General features: G+C 53.2%; 1 protein-coding gene across 1 annotated transcript in view; it reads left to right on the top strand.

Annotated features, from left to right (window-relative positions):
• The window catches only part of Neurl1b (neuralized E3 ubiquitin protein ligase 1B), a 31,046-nt gene extending 14,106 nt beyond the window's left edge, over positions 1 to 16,940 (top strand). The window contains 4 exon segments of the mRNA NM_001142652.2: positions 2,521 to 3,066; positions 9,832 to 10,524; positions 12,150 to 12,275; positions 12,601 to 16,940. Coding sequence (NP_001136124.1) covers positions 2,521 to 3,066; positions 9,832 to 10,524; positions 12,150 to 12,275; positions 12,601 to 12,845 — 1,610 coding nt within the window. The 3' untranslated portion in view covers positions 12,846 to 16,940.
• The last annotated feature ends 374 nt before the right edge of the window (positions 16,941 to 17,314 follow it).

The following is a 17,314-nucleotide window of genomic DNA, read 5'->3' as shown; positions in this document are numbered from 1 at the left end:
TCCAGGGCCTCCTGTGAGAACTTCCCTCGGCCCTCCCACCCAGGCCCTTGCTGCTTTATTGAGAGAATGGAAGGGAGACTGCGGGAGAAGCAGAAAGGTCTGTACTGGTTAACCACCACGCTTACACCCCAGCTTCTGGATTTGAGTGCGGTCTCCCCAGCAACCCGACATAGTGATGGGGAAGAAAGACCACAGTAAGCAGACAGGACTGACTGGAGGGTATGTGGAGATGGATGGATTCAGTCTTGCTGCTACCCAGACCTAGAAGCTGTGCCTGATCCACCCGGAGCAATAGTGGCCCTGACATTTGCATGGCTGCACTTGAGCAACCTAGTAGAGTCCACAGAAGGGACTGACCTAAGCTTGCAGCCCCTCCACTGGCCCATTTCCCTATCTGCAAACAGGCTGTGTAGCTAAGGTCTAGGCTATCAGGCATCAGCTAGTCTTTATCAAGGACCTGGTGTAGCCGGGCCTTTACTGGGCACGGGTGTGTGTGTGTGTGTGTGTGTGTGTGTGTGTGTGTGTGTGTGTGTAATGGAAGCCCCACCCCTGGGCCGCACTTGCCACAAGCCTATTCCTACCTCTTCTCTCTGCTTCCCCTTCAAATACACACAAAAGAAACAATCCCCTTGTTAAAAAGGGGTTCTATTCACTGAGTATTGCTTAAACGTTCAAATCAAATATCTCTTGTGGGTTTTCCCCCACCCTGTGGAAATTTTATTAGAATCTTTTTATCTCCTCTGCCGTGAAGACACACCCAGATTCTGACCCCTCCCGCCACCTACTGGCCTCTCTCTCATCCAAGCCTTGTGATCCAGCAGGCCTGTTCAAGCAATGGCTCTCCCACCAGCCCATCCTGCCCCAGTGTCCAGCGTAGCCTTCCTCTCAGCTCTGTGCATCCAGTAATGAGGCTCCCTCAGAGTAAAGCTGTTAAAGTAAGGCAAGGATCTATAAGGTCCCCACCCCTCCGGCTCCCCCAGCCCTGGGCTCACCCGGAACCTACTCCCCGGCTTCCTCATACCGGTTCCACACCGGCTCAGCTGCATCAATGCTTCCTTTCCTCAGGGTCTTTGCACTGCTGCCCCAGCCTGGCATCCTCCCTAGACCTGCATAGCTCACTCCTTCCCTTCCTTTAGGGTTCTGCCTCCAGTCACCCATCAGGGACGCTCTCCATGAAAGCCCCAGGGCAGGGTCTCGGCTCCAGCTCAGCACACTGCTCTCTGCAGTGCACCCCACCAACACAGATACCTCATTTGTAGTCAGACTTTAGTCCCTGGGCTGTCAGCTCATCAGAGGGGGATCTTTGTCTCTTGGGACAGTTGTCTCTTCACTGCATAGCAGGCTGTCTGAGGAGTGGTAGCCCCTGATTGATGTGTACCTGGTTGACTACAGTCCCTGAGGCTTTTCTCTGTCTCCCTAAAGAGGGACTTTGTCTTGCTCCTTGGTCCGGCATTGTCTTCACAGGTGGGAGCCTTCTGTCTGAAGAAGCCTGCTTCCCTCCTCAGGTTTTAGAGGAGCCGGATTGTTATTCTCCCTTAGTCTGCCAGCCTTAGAGTCAACTAGACACGCACGCAGGAGTGAGCATAGGAGGAGCTGTCCCCTCGGTGCCCTGTCCCTTTGAAAATGGCCTCTGCTGTTATAGTAAGTCAGAACTCCTCCCTGCGCTGACCTCCCACCTACCGCTTCCCTCAGAGTGAAATGAGAAAAGACAGGAGGATAGCTCCTACCAGTGGCCAGGTTCTCTGAGAAGCCCCTCAGAGAATCTCCCTAAAAATAATCCCCCAGAAGGTACATTCTAGAAAAGCTAATTTTATCACCATCAAAAGAAGAGGGCAAGCCAGAATCCTGGTTAGGACGGAGCTACAGAGAGATCGTGAGGTTACCAGCGGACCACCACAGACACTAGGTGTCCCCTCATATGTAGGGATGTGATCCACGCTGCCTTTCAGTCACGATGGGAGTTTACTCCACCCACTTGCAGTCCAGGAAATCAGGTGGGGAGTGTGACAGGGTTGCCACTGTGGTCCAGCTGCAGAGACCAGAGGCTGGGAGTGCCGGCTGACATAGGGATCCCAACGGAATGTGTGCTCCCCAGATCCCCACCTCGATGTGAACATACATTTTAAGAAAAACAGCTAGCCGTCCCCACTGATCCTCAGGAGTCCAAGCACTCTGCAGCTCAGAGGTGATCCTAGGAGGAAGCTTCTAGACTTGGGAGAGTTTGCTGAGGATGAAGAGGTCATCTGACCCCAGGCCAGGTGGTGATAAACTGGATGTGGAACCGAGGGAGCTCTTTAGTGCACACCCAGCATCAAGCTTTGACTTGCTCATCTGTGTACAGTGACTTGCCATGGTTAGGGGCAGGGGTGAAAGAGCTCCCTAGGTTTAGCCCAGAACTTTCTAAATTTTAGAATCTAAAATGTGTCCATGCCAAATCTAAGGTGGAATTTATGGAAGTGGTTAGTACAATCCCTGGCCACAGGACTTCTAAGCGCTGACCTGCCGCCTCTCTCCCCACAGACTCCAGCCCTCCTGCACGCCTCCTGGCCACCCGGCCTTGCTACGGCCCGGGCCCGGAGAGGCGAGCGGTCCTGGGCGAGGCGCCACGCTTCCACGCGCAGGCCAAGGGCAAGAACGTGCGTCTAGACGGTCACTCGCGCAGGGCCACGCGACGGAACAGCTTCTGCAACGGAGTCACCTTCACGCAGCGGCCCATTCGCCTGTACGAGCAGGTGCGGTTGCGCCTGGTGGCTGTGCGTCCTGGCTGGAGCGGCGCGCTGCGCTTCGGCTTCACTGCGCACGACCCGTCGCTCATGAGCGCACAGGATATCCCCAAGTACGCCTGCCCCGACCTGGTCACACGACCTGGATACTGGGCCAAGGCGCTGCCGGAGAACCTGGCGCTGCGGGACACGGTGCTGGCCTACTGGGCTGATCGTCACGGTCGCGTCTTCTATAGTGTCAATGATGGCGAACCAGTGCTGTTCCACTGCGGCGTGGCCGTGGGAGGCCCACTCTGGGCACTCATCGACGTCTATGGCATCACGGACGAGGTGCAGCTGCTGGGTAGGTCGGTTGGCACAGCCTGCACATCCCCAGTGTTCACAGCCCAATAAGCTTGGCTCACCTGAGTCACCCAGCTGCCTGGTGTGTCTTGATGCTCACACAAGCAACGGTGTCCAATTTCTAAAGGAAACCGAGGCTTAGAGAGTTACTTTTGTTATTGGACTGGGAGGGAACCCATGTGGGCTGGCCCCAGAGTCGGTGAGCCTTATCACTCTTAGACCATTATGCATCCATTCACTCCCTCTTTCCATTCCTTTGTTCATGTTGCGCCTCCCCCAATCCCAGCATGCATTGTCTCTGCTGGCTCTCACTCATTCGTGAACCTATGCCAGTGGGCAGTCAGACGCAGCAGCAAGAGCCAGGCTAACTGTGAAGGGGCTCAGGGTGGGTTAGGGAGGCCATTCTCTGACCTCTCCTACCCCCAGTAGACGGTAGTCATTTATTCTTTGTTGAGCCTGCAGTCTGCACTTGAAACGACCGAACTTAGACTTGGGAGGTGTGAAGAGAGTGGGTTTCTCAAGGGAAGCTGTACACACCCCTGCATGTAATCTGCCTGCACGGAAGTACACAGGGGCAAAGTGAGGGGATGGACAGATAGACAGATTTATCCACCTGCCTGTAGCCTGAAGCTTTCCACACTGAGGCACCTCCTCCCTGCTTGCTTTGTTTGCTATGGGAAGATAGATGGCTTAAATAGCTAAATGTTTGGGCTGGTTTCTGGTTTTGGGCCCCACCCCCACCCCACCACTGGGCAGACTTAGTGTCCAGGAGATGACTCTCCTCTCTCCACAGAAGTAAAGAAGCCACAGAAGTTTTAAGTGGTCAGTACAGGCAGGGACATGAGAGTCTCTGAGACTATTACCTAGGGCCAGCTCTCCACAGGCCGTTTGTGAGGCCTCGATGCAGAGCTAGACCCTCCCTGCAGAGCTAGACCCTCCCTGCTTCTGTCCCTTTCAACTATAAAGCAGGTTCGTGGTAGCGCTCACTTCCTGGGATCATTGGCAGGGTTACCGGAAATGGTGTCTGTGGGGGTGGGCGACCTGAGGCACGGACCCTTGAGCAGCCACGGAAAGCCAGGATCTGCTGGCTTTCGTGTGGGCAGGGCCTGCGTCCTGGGTTCAGGCAAATCAGATTGTGAGGAGCACTGCTCCATGCTGGGGCCTCACTAGAGCATTAACCAGGCCCCTACCCACTCTTTTCCCTTAAAGATTTTCCATGAAGGTTCCAGAAACCACAGCTTTCCTACGCCCCCCAAATCTCCCACCACCCTTTATCCCTGTAGAACTGGGGAGCAATCACACCTGGCTGTCCAACCCACATCTCTGTGAGCAGACCGGAAACCACAGCCACACACGAACAGTACAAGCGTGTCAGGATTTTTTAAAAATATAGATCGGCGGCTGGCCTTGGTGACTAAATGAGTCTGGATACACCTAGGGGACACAGGGACCCTTCCCCTCTCATTTTCTCAGTCAGCAAACATGCATGAAAACCCACACCACACCACCACTATCATCATCAACATCACCATCAACATCATCACCACCACCACCACCATCACCATCACCACCACCATCACCATCAACATCATCACCACCACCATCACCCCACCACCAACAACAACCATCACCACACCACCACCACCATCGCCATCATCATCACCACCACCACCACCACCATCATCAACATCACTACCACCACCACCACTACCACCACCACCATCAACATCACCACCACCACCATCAACATCAACATCATCGCCGCCACCACTACCACCATATTCTGTGACTCTTAGGGAGAATGGAACAGAGCCCACCATGTAACAAAGCAAACCTGAGCCTCAGTTTCCTTATTTCTGAGCCATCCCTGAGATGAGATGCCCTCGGCACAGAAAGGTGATCACACAATCGTGTGATGGGACAGCGAGCGCTGGGGAGCTCTGGGTCTGAGATGTGGGTCATGGGCGTATTTCCCTTCCTGTGTGTGCATGCAATTGTGTTGCTTTTTTTTCTTCATATGTATGAGGGCATGCCTGAACGTGTGTACTATATACATCACATGTGTGCATGTGGTGGAGACCAGAAGAGGGCGTCAGATCACCAGGAACTGGAGTTACAGGCAGTTATGAGCCACCCCGTGGATGCTGGGAACTGAACCTGGTTCTCTGCAAGAGCAGCAAGTGCTACTAACCACTGAGCTATCTCTCCACCCCAGCCCCATGCACAGTGAGAAAGAGCATCAAAACCATAATAACCAGGGTTATTTATGCAAGGGAAGCTTCTGGCTCCTGGGTGGTGTTTTCCCCCATCCCATGGGGGAAAGCAAGTTGGAAATGGTCACATCTGAGTAAAAGGAGAATGAGGAAATCAAGGGGTTTTAGAGACCTACCATTTCTGGGGGTGGACACACCATCCCAGAAATTCTCTCGGTCACAAAATGCCCAGGCAATGCCCCAGAGTAGCTAGGGCTTAGTAATAATCTGTGTGCTGTCTTCTTTCTTTTCTCCTCCAAAGTTAATGTTTGAGGGGTTTGGGGGGCTATTAAAAGAAGATGACCCTGGTGTGTTACTATATGCCTTTAGCCCCAGCATCCAGGAGGCAGGGGCAGGGGCAGGGGCAGGGGCAGGGGCAGAGGCAGAGACAGAGGCAGAGGCAGAGACAGGTGGATCTCTGTGAGTTCAAGGGCAGCCTGATCCACATAGAAGAGTCCCGGGTCAGCCAGAGCTACATAACAAGACGTCTCCGTTGTGGATCTTGCTCCATGACAGAGCACTTCCCAGCATGCAAGGCCCCAGTTTTGATCTCTAGCACTGAATAAAATTAAAAAAAAAACCAGTAAATAAATGGATATCGAGCCACCAAGACTGAATATTTGGAACAGGCAGCAGGTGTGGGATGACCGCTGTAACCTACAACCCCGAGGTGATGCCGTAACGTGCAATCCTGAGGGATCCCTGGGAAAACTTGGCTTGGGGAGAGAGGTACCCCAGGACACAGGGATGGATAGCTCACAGCAGCCAGTGTGTGTTTTGGCCTTTGTACCCTAGACGTCTGGGGAGGTGATTTATAGCTTTAAAATTCTCAGCCATGAAATCCACCCCCTAATAAACAACACCCGGTACCCCCTCATCGCCCCCTCTCCTCATACCCATGGACTAGAGTCTGAGAAACAAGACCCAGAGATGGCATTGGGGTGGGGCTGTCAAATGCAGCAATAAAAACCCAGACCGTCTACTTAGATTTGAATTTAAGATAAACAAAACAGAAAACTTAGTACGAGTAGGTCCTGTGGCAGTTTGGTGGGGACATGCTCATACCTGCCCTTCCCCCATCCCCAAATTTGTTTATCTAAAATTCCAGTGTGTCCCCACTTTAGCTCATCTGGCACCACAGGCCTGGGAAATACGGTCTCCATCTTTGGGACTGCCTTCACTGCCCCAGAACTCGTCGAAGGGCCCTACAGGCCGCACACAGCTCTTGGCCTGGTAGAGGTACATGGCCCTGCACCTTCTGCAGTAGATCCAGCTACCACACTGGGTGAGCTAGGTCCAGGGTGCAGTTCCCCACTGAGGTGAGAAGTCAGGTTCTGAGAAGGAAAAGTGACCAGTCCTGAATTCAGGCTCCTGGTCTGCAAGGCCAGATTTGTCTGTATTTGGCTCTGCAGCTCTCGCTCAGCCCTGGCTGTACACAGAGTCCCCTGGGAGATCTGGAAAGTCTCTGTTTAGGCTGCACCTAAGCCAATGACAGCAGGGCTGGCTCCCAGCACCCAGCGTACCCAAGGCTCTCTCAGGTGGCACAGCCTGCAGCCAGGCTCTGCTGTGATTCTCAGGAAGCCCTTTGCATTGGGTGCCTGCCCCTCCCCACTGGTCACTTAGATTCCTTCAGATCTCGTTATATTAGTGACCACATATGCCAGGCCCGAGGGATTAGTGCACCCTGCAGATAAGGAAATTGAGGCTCACATCTGCTAACTTACACCTGCATTCCAGAACACTGTAGGGTTCCAGAGATGCTGGCTGGAGGAGATCCATCCCTCTTCCTGGCACAAAGGGTCTCCCATCCTTCCTCTGCCTAGTGTCTGGGTCAGACTAAACAGGTACCACACCAAAGCCAGGGCATCGCAGACTAGACAGTCTGAAATACTCAGTTGCTTCAATATCATTTAAGGGGGAGAGGGACACAGCAGTGAGCCTCTCCCAGGCAAAGGTTGGAGCCTGGGGAGCCATCTTCATTTCTCCCTCTGCTGTATTCTGCAGGCTTCCTCCTCAGCTTGGCTATCCTGTGGGCCAAACAAAGGGTCACCCGCTGTGGCAGTCCTATGTCCCAGCAGCTGCTTTTCGAGGTCTCGAGACTTCCTGGCCTCAAGCACCATCCATGTATTATGGTTCACACATCTCTTGACTTGTGGCTATAGGCAGTGGGTGGGGTAGTAGTGGCCGGCCAGGTGGAGAGACCTCCCTCTCCTCAGGTGACAGCAGTGAAGATGGGTTATTCTCTTCAAGGAAACCTGGGTGCGGGTGCAGAAGCCAGAGCAGCAGTCCTCATAGGCCGTGCAAGGTATCTCGTACCTGACCGGAAAGACCACACGTCCTCTACTACTGAGACAGAGGGCCCTGGGTTCTGTGCTGGGTGCACTCACTCTCTTAAGTTGTGTAGGACAGAATACATAAAACACACATCAAAAACAGTGCACATGGGGCTGAAGGAACTGCTCAAGCAGTTAAGAGCTCTTGCTGCTCTTCCAGAGAACCTGGGTTCTATTCTTAGCGCCCACATGGGGGCTCACAAATAAGGGGATCCAATGCCCTCTTCTGGCTTCTGTGGGCACCAGGTATCATAAAACCAACAAAAATGTTTTTGAAGTACATATAAACATATTTTAAATATGTATTCAGCCTTTAGAGGTACCCAGGGTGTGGTTTTGTGTGTGTGTGTGTGTGGTGTGTGTGTGTGTGTGTGTGTAACATGAAGATAGGTGTGTGTGCGTACGTATAAACAGCTGTAGACTTGAACAAGCTCTCATAAAGCAAGACCAGTCCTACTGATCTAAGACCAGTCCTACTGATCTAAGACCAGTCCTACTGATCTAAGACCAGTCCTACTGATCTAAGACCAGTCCTACTGATCTAAGACCAGTCCTACTGATCTAAGACCAGTCCTACTGATCTAAGACCAGTCCTACTGATCTCAAAGCATCAACAGGACTTGAACGCCACCTCTGAACTGTTGGCTTCAGTGTTAATCGTGCTTCCATCTGCTGTAACAAAATACCCGAGGCTTCACCAAAAGTCTGTTTAGCATGTTGTGCAGGTTGAAAGACCAGATCAGGCAGGGCCTCTGGGAGCTGCCATCAGGGCAACCGGAGCATCAGGAAACATACCCTAGTGAGACCAGAAGCCAGAGAGTCGGTGGTCAGGCAAGCTCTCTTCCTGACAACCTGAGGTTCTCACAGGACTGAGTTACTCTTTGGCCATGCATCTACCCTTGGGGACCAGCACCTCCAGTGGCACGCACAGAGCCCTGCCTCTCAGAACCTGCACTACCTCTTAATCTTGCTCCCAACCCAGGAGCCCCTGGGGGGACTTTTTGCAAAGTCTAGAATTTCCAGATGTGCACTCCATCCTCCTGCTGACTACCTGCCTCTCTCTGACAACCCAGACTTGCACTGAGCCCGCTAGATGGGACTCCTGACTCTCCCCCATCTCTTGTTCTCCCAGTACCCCACTGTCAGCAAACAGCACCTCCTACTCCAGACACTGGCATCCTCCTTCCTCTTTCCTCCCTCACCTCCGTTCTGTCATGTGTCCTGTACTTTCTGTTCCTGGTGGCACTGTGGTGAAGAACCCTGAATCTAGACAAGGCAGCTTGGGCGCTGTGCCTCAGTTCGCATGCTAAATGGCAGTGGATAGTTTGTGCCTGTCCGTTGCTGTATTAAATGAGATCCATGAGCTCAGGTTAGCCCGCTAGGGCCCCAGTGTAGGATCTGCTCCTTGGGCTGATGTTTTGCTTTAACTAGGGAAATAATAAAGGAACCTCAAAGGCCCAGCTGTGCAAACGTATTAAAACCTCTGGAAGGAGAGAGTGAAAAGGACAAAGGAAAAGAGGCAAGAAGTTGGGCATGGAACATGAACTCCAGGATTTGGAACACTAAGACAAAAGAGCACAAGTTCAAGAACAGCGGGGGAGGGGGGGGGAGCAGGAGGAAGAAAAGAGGAAGCAGGGTGGAGATGGAAGAGAAAGAAGGCCCTTCCAAAGCAGTAGAAGGTTGGTTGCAGCAAGGACTGGAGGCTCAGATAGCACTTAATCCAGGCAGCCATAAGGACCTGGCACCCAGAGTCTGAGGTCAGGAAGATATTGGGTGAGGCCCAAGGAGCTAGGGTCAGAAGTCAGGCACATCTGGGGGATGGGCCTTACATTTAGGGCAGTGGAGTTCTGCCTGACCCGCCTGCGGTCTGAGTGAGGCCTGAAGTCTGAGATAAGAGATCTAAAGGAGCTGGAGTCTAGAGTCTCACGTCTGAGGTTGTAGGGCTTGGCGATGTAAACTCCAAGTTATGAGGTGTGGGAGTTCAGGAGTGTGCCGAGAAAATCTAGGGTGCAGGATTTTAGACCTGAGGTTGGAAATCAGTGGCTCTGGGTGGGGTGCAGGATCTGATGTTGGAGGTCAGGGGCAACTAGAGTCCTGGGCCCTTAAGGCTTAAGGGACTGGTTCTGAGGTCTGAGATCCTGGTTGCCAGTGGCCTCCTGACACCTCTCCTCTGTCCCACAGAAAGCACCTTCGCAGACACGCTGACCCCGCTGCGCCTGGGCCAGGCCCGCCTCAGCGCCTGCCCGCCTCCGGGCAGCCACGATGCTGCCAACTTCGATAATAACGAGCTGGAGAATAACCAGGTGGTAGCCAAGCTGGGTCACCTGGCTCTCGGCCGTCCGGACGCCGCCGTCCCGTGCGTGGCCCGCGAACGCGCGAGGCCCGCCTCCTCACCCGCGCTGCTGGACGCTGAGCTGCGCTTCCACGCCACGCGCGGCCCCGACGTGAGCCTGTCTGCGGACCGCAGGCTAGCCTGCGCGCCCCGCCCCGACGGCGGCCGCACGCTTGTGTTCTCCGAGCGGCCGCTGCGGCCCGGGGAGAGCCTGTGCGTGGAAGTGGGGCGCCCGGGGCTGGCGGCGCCCGCAGCTGTGGCCTTCGGCATCACGTCCTGCGATCCTGGCGCGCTGCGGCCATCCGAGCTGCCCGCCGATCCCGCTGCGCTGCTGGACCGCAAGGAATACTGGGTGGTGGCGCGCGCCGGGCCCGTGCCCAGCGGAGGCGACGCACTCAGCTTCACGCTGCGACCGGGCGGCGACGTCCTGCTGGCGGTGAACGGGCGCCCGCGGGGACGCTTGCTGTGCGTGGACACCTCGCAGGCGCTCTGGGCCTTCTTCGCTGTGCGCGGTGGTGTGGCGGGTCAGCTGCGTCTCCTGGGTGAGTGTGCACCAGGGTCCCCAGTAAGAGCTCTCTGTAGCAGCGAGCTACTGTCAAGGCTTGCCTGGAAGGTGTGGTTTTTATTTCCTTTATTATTTATTTGTTTGTTTGTTTTATTCCCATTATTTTAGTAGGATTTTTTTAAGAAAATGCATAATGTAAAAGACAAGGGAAATTCACTAACATATGCAAGAGAAGCCGCGCACGTGCAGAGTGAGCCATCCTGTTTTGAGACGATTCTTACCTTTGCTCTTAGCAGAAATAGACGAAGAGGCCAGAAGCAGTAGGCCAGGCCAGCAGAGGACAGGCTGCATGTGACGGGCTGATAGGGACAGCTGCATGGTGTGACTTTTGCTGTAGCAAAGGGGCTACCTTCCAAGTTTGGGGGACAGAGTGCCATGGTCAGGGAAGTCAGGAGGGCACAGCGCCACCCTCAGAGTCCAGCTTATAGCAGAAATAGCCATGTTGGCCTGGATGCTCCCGCTGGCCTGTGAACCCACGTGACTATCTACAGACAAGACCACAGAAAGGCCGGTCTCACAACCCAAGAGTCACACAGCCGTGAAGGGCAGGGAAGATCCCACTCTCCTGGGGTCAGTAACCTCCTGGGTGGAAGAGAGTGAGGTTGCCATGGGATGAAATGGCCCCAGCAGGTGGACACAGGGTGCCTTAACACCGCAGCCTGGGTCTCTGAAGGGGGCAGAGGAGAAGCAGGCGTCTGAGGGGCCTGGCTAGGGTATTTTGAGCTTTTTACAGGTCAGTGTTGTTGTCGAACCACCTAATTTAAGATTTGGGCCTGAGACAAGTTTTCCAAGTGTAGGGTAGGCAACGGTAGTTGACCTTTCTTCAAAGAGAGTAAAAGAAGCACCTCTTTTTTTTCTTGTCTTCCTAAGATGAGACATATAGTCTGCAATCCTGTAGCTGTGACAAAACCCCATTCTAAGTGCCCCAAGCACAGAGTAGCTCAGAAGTCTGGAACTCTCTTAGATGGACTCAGGAAAAGCTAGGTCTCGATGATGAACACCCCCCCCCCCCAGGATAAGCCTCTATTGGCTCCAGTCTCGGTTAGGCCATGCCACAGAGAGGCTTCTCCCGTGTCAGGCTGCCGTCAGCGGCACGAACCTTTCCTTTACCAAAGTTCTAACCGCAGCAGCATGGTGGCCTTGCTTGGGTCATATGCCCTTCCTTGAATCACAGTGTGATTAAAGGGTGGAAGGGTCTGACCTCCTATCCCAAGGCTATTTTTGAAATAGAAGCTATACCAGACCATGCATATATATATATATATATATATGTGTGTGTGTATGTGTGTGTGTGTGTGTGTAAAATAGTGTATTATATAATATATAAATCATAACTAATGTATTATATTGATAAAATATATTATTAATATATAGTTATAATAACATAATATATTAATATATTATTATGGCACTATAGCCATACCACTGTGAAAGCACCTAAATAGGAACGGAGGTTGAGCAGGCAAAGCAGACAGCCACCACATTGGCAGAACCCTGGACAGTCACCTCATCCATTGCTAGACAGGAGGGGTGCAGAGGGATGGGAAGCAGGATCTAGCCTGTGCCTCTCTCATACACTAATAGAGTCTATTTGACTACTAGGCACCGTACAGTCCGGTCCTGAGGCCACAACTCCATCAGGGTCCTTCAGTGGCTCTCAGGATGACAGCGATTCGGACATGACCTTCGGGGTCAACCAGTCGTCATCAGCATCAGAATCGTCTCTGGGTAAGGAAGCACAGACTCCTCCCCTCAGCCCGAGGGGCGGGACTTCCTCAGGGCATGGGGTCCTTTGGCTGGCCAAAGCAGGCCTGCTTTGTTTGCCATTGCACCTGCTCCTTTCTGCCGAGCTCAGTGGGAGCATAGAGAGAATCAGAAACCCAAAGGCAGTTTCCCTTTGTGCTTTGTGGGAACAGCACTATCGAAAATGGGTAAAACTCAAAATGAAAACCAAGACGGGACCTGTGCCCATGGCCACCGAGGGAACACTGCATCCGGAGAGAGTCCTTCTGAGAGTCACTTCACTAATGATATCCTATCTCCCTCCCGGCAGTGACAGCCCCCAGCTCCCCACTGAGTCCCCCAGTGTCCCCGGCCTTCTCTGCACCCGAGCCGGCCGGCAGCAGGAATGGAGAGTGCACGGTGTGCTTCGACAGCGAGGTGGACACGGTCATCTACACGTGTGGACACATGTGCCTGTGCCACAGCTGCGGCCTGCGGCTCCGAAGGCAGGCACGGGCCTGCTGTCCTATCTGCCGTCGGCCCATCAAGGATGTTATCAAGATCTATAGGCCGTAGCCGTGCAGCTGGCTCGGCCAAAGCGAGGTCACCTTTCTGAAGCCCCTGCTAGGTGGGCGACACCATGGCTACCAGGGAGCCCGGGGTCAGGAGCCATCTCTTGTCTGCCACTCCGCAGTGATGAGCAAGGCAGGACAGGTGTGGAGATGAGGCCCTGGGGGCCAGAGGCCAGGCGAGCTTTGTTTCGTCTGTCTCAAACATACGTTGCCCCCAAAAGCCTGTCCCAGGATTCAGCTCAGGAACTGCCTGGCAGATCACCTGCCTCTTGGTGACCTTCAGCTGGGAAAGGGTACCCTCTGTCTGTGCAATGCTTCTTTGGGGTTGGGTTGAGTGTGTGTGTGTGTGTGGGGTGGGGGGCGGAGACAGCACAGAGAATGTGTGAGAGAGAGAGAGTGTGTGAGTGTTTTATGCAGGGATCCGTCTCCTGGAGGGTATTTAACACTAAGGAATGTGCAATCTGGGCCCAAATGTTAATGTGATGGTTGTCCACTTTCTGGGGATTTGGTTTTCTGCAATGAGCTAGCTTTGAACACACAAGGCCTGAACCTACACAGAGCTCCCTGGGTGGCACTCAGATTTTCTAAGGGAAAGCAAAAATAACTCACTGTTTACAGCTCCAAGCAGCAGCTCCTGCTGAGGGGAGGAGGTGGGCGGAGAACATCAGAGAACAAGTGGCTTTTGCTTCTTACTCAGACTAGGAGTGGTCTTCCCATGGCCCTGAGGACAGGTGCCCAAGCTCTAGCATCTAGATTCCTTCATCCCCAGCCAGTAGAACACCTCAGCCCCGTCCCTACATGCTCTGGAGTTTTGTGATGTCCCTCCTGTTCTTGGGGACAACACCATATCTCCCGTGGTAGAAATAAAAGCTTTGGGCATGTCCCGGTGACCAGCTGTCAGAAGCTAGAAGACCCAGACCCCCTCTAGTCCTTGTCCTGACCCTCTCATTTTCCTGTTGGTGATTATGGTGTTAACTACACTGGTTACTCATGAGGAGAGGACTGAAAATGTTCCCCACTCCTGGGCCTGTTTGCCGGCATTTCCCTGGCCCCGGCCCTGTCACCCTCTCCCTGGGTCAGACTTGTTTCTGTAGGCTTGCCATTGTTGATGCTGTGGTTGTGCGTGCCACCCCTCCCTTCTGAAGAGCCGTGGGTTGTACTGGATGTACGTCCACCTACCCTGAGCTGTACCTTCAGAGGAGTCCTTGGTCTCTCTCTTCTCTGTTCCTACTTGGAAGCCTGGTGCCAGGGCACTGGCGAGACCTGCTCAGGTTTTTTAGAGGAAGCTTGAGACACCTTGCCAGGAGCAACGGTTTTCCTCACAGCTCCTAATCTGGCCCTCTCTTCCTGTGACAGAGGGAAGAGAGGGGAAGAATAGCTTCCGTCTTCCTCTCTCAGCAAGAGTCTCTGAGAGCTTGGTTTTCCTTGGAGACACCAGGACACATGACCACCTTTTCACTCTAGGGTGAATTTTTTTGTTTGTTTTTAGTTTCTTGGTTTGTTGTCGTTTTGGTTTTTCCTGAAATTCACTCTGTAGACCAGGCTGGCCTCAAACTCAGAGATCTGCCTGCTTCTGCCTCCCGAGTGCTGGGAGTGCACCACCACTGCCCTGGTGCAGCTGAATCCTTTAAGGAGCTACCGAAACGCTTGTTTGCCTCAGTGAGAGTCTGAGAATCACAGCACAATTTCCACAGCCAACCTTATAGCTTCTACACGTGCTGGGCTTGGGTAGACCCTCCTCATCGCCGGTGATGACCGGCTTTCTGGGCAGCCACTGGCCCTGTCTGACTCTAATCTGTAACTGCCACAGTTTCAGTGGAAGGGGAACAAGCTCTCCTTCGCTTCTTGCCCTCACAGTTAGACCCTTGAGTTGCAGCAGGGGTCACCCATAGCCACCACCAGGACGTCAACAGCTGAGGTCCTAGACGCAGGGGTGGACCAGGCCTGCCCCTGGTGACCTGTTACTAGGACAGAAACCAGGACAGACCTGTTTAACCTGTTTTGCTATTTCCCATAGAGCAAAGGGGGGTGTTTCTGTTCTAAAAGTCCGGTATTTGCCCTAGGGGCAGTGTGTGTGTGTGTGTGTGTGTGTGTGTGTGTGTGTGTGTGTGTGTGTGTGTTTCATCTCAACAAGGGGCAGGAGGGAAAAGAAGCCAGTGTCTTTCATACCATTCACGTGCCTGGGCACTGAGTTAAAGAGACACCTTTGTATAAGACCCTGTGTATAGGTTTTAGTGCCATATTGAGTCCCATCGGAGACTTGGCTGGTTAGAGGGCTCACCATCTTATGGGCAGCTGCGAAAGTCACACCCACCTTAGCCTCAGGATGCTGGGATGCAGCTTCCAGGTCAGCTGCGGGACACAGGTACTAGGGTCCATGAAATACAGCGTTGTTCTCGTTTGGCAAGTGAGCTCTGAGATCTTGTGAGACTCTTAAGGATCACAAAACAGGAAGTGGCAGGGCTGGGATTCCAGTCCCCACACCTAGCCTGGGCCTGCCTGCCCTACTTCTCAGGAAGCTCAACACTGCCTGAGTCTTCTTTCTGGAGACTCACCTGGAACCCCACACCTGTGTAGAAGGTTCCGGGCCACAGTCCCGAGGAGACAGATGTCCTCCAAGGCTCATGCGCTCGCTGCCCATCTGCACTGGGGCGTCATGCTTTGGACAGAGACTTTAGGCCACCCCTTTCTGGGACCTTGGGCCACTCCCTTCTCAGGCAGCACCCCAGCCCGGTTTCCAGGCTCACTGCCCATTGTGCCCTGTGAACCTCAAAAGCCAAGAGTAGGATGGGGAGGCCAAGTGGCCTCCCATCCATGGCAGCCATACCCCTGTCCACTGAAACTTTCTGGAAAAGAGTTGTTTCCTGGGCTAAGTGGACTCCTCCTCTTATTGGTTGACCATCTTGGGGCAGCTGTCCTGCCCAGGCTTCGACACACTTTTTCACTTGTTCAACATCCGCTCACCAGCCTGGCTCGTGATCAGGACATGATGTTGAAGACTGGGACAAAAGACAAGGCCCGTGGGCAGCTCTTAGGCCAGAGGCCAGATCATTAACTGTTTTGATCACTCTGGAGTTGGGGCTTATGCTAGCACATAGTAGGTACTCAGACCAGGAGCCTGGTTAGGAGTGGTTAGTGAAGTAGCCTCCCATACACATGGACACAAAGTCATTTAAAAACGTTTGCTGAGTGCCCTCAGGATGTCAGCTGCTGTAAGGGGGCACAGAGAGCAAGCGCCCAGCCCTGATGCCTGAGTGGTGCCGTCAACAAGACAGGGTGGAGCACGTGGGCTTTCTTGACCATTCTGTTGCCTTGGATCCATCTAGTTAAATGCCCACAGAGCTTCCCGCACCCACATTAAGGGGTTTTTTGTGGTGAGCTCTTGGCAAACAACCAAGACCCCACAAGTTAATGACCACCTTCAGGTCCTACAGGGAGTCTCTGGGGAGATAACTCCCTGCTACGTCCAGGCTCTGGGGGGTCCACAAGAGCTGCGAACGGCATCGTGCAGCCTTGGAGCACGGGGAGGGGTAACTGCTCTGTCCATCTTGCCCTGGCTGGGGACGCGGCTCAGGAACACTCAGCCTCCCAGTGTTTAATATTTTAGTGTCTCACTGTTTCACCCAAGTCCCCAATGGAACTACCCATATGACAATCTGTCTGTGCCTTATGGAAGTGAGTGTGTGTGTGTGTCTGTGTCTGTGTGTGTGCACTTTTATCCTTTAAAGTGCAACCCTTCAATGTGGACAAGAAGCTAGCAGATGCGGTTGGGCTCCAGACATCAGCAGGGAGTCCCTGAGACCCTCTTGCGGATTGCGGTTGGACTGAAAGTATTCATCCCCACCCATCCCCACTAGCTGTGTACAGACCCTTTGAAACATGTCTGTCCTTTCTGGTTCAATACTGTGGCTCTCCAATACTGTCTACTCTTTGGGGAACTGTACTAAAGGCCTGAGAGCTTGGGGAGTGAGCTTGGGAAGGGTTTGCGCTGGTCTTTGTGTGTTGTGTGTTCTGATATTTGTCTGTTTTTATCTGTTTTATATTAACATAACTTTCCTGTTTGAAAACAAATAAAACTTTGGCTTGGTACAAAAAAAAATTCTTAAGTATTTGTTTTTTTAAATCATACAGAATGTCATGTTGGCAGGGGGTGGAGGGGCTTTAAATCCTACCAGCCTTTAAACACTGTGTCTGCAGAGCCTTGTATAATGGCCAGTGTGAGGACGACTGTGTGATGGCCATTGTGTGATGTCCAGTATGTGATGACCACTGTAATGACCACTCTCTGATGTCCACTACCTGCTTCCACTGCAATATGTGTACTGCATGATGTTCACTGTGTGATGGCCACTGTGTGATAACCACTCTCTGATGACCACTCTCCAATGGCCACTTCGCGATGTTGACTGATGATGTCCACTCTGTGGTGGCCACTGTGTGATGTCCACTCTGTGGTGACCACTCTCTGATGGC

The sequence above is a fragment of the Rattus norvegicus genome, chromosome 10 (assembly GCF_036323735.1).
Source record: "Rattus norvegicus strain BN/NHsdMcwi chromosome 10, GRCr8, whole genome shotgun sequence".
Lineage (NCBI taxonomy): Eukaryota > Metazoa > Chordata > Mammalia > Rodentia > Muridae > Rattus > Rattus norvegicus.
Note: the sequence above shows the minus strand (reverse complement) of the source record. Positions and strands in the feature narration are given on the sequence as shown.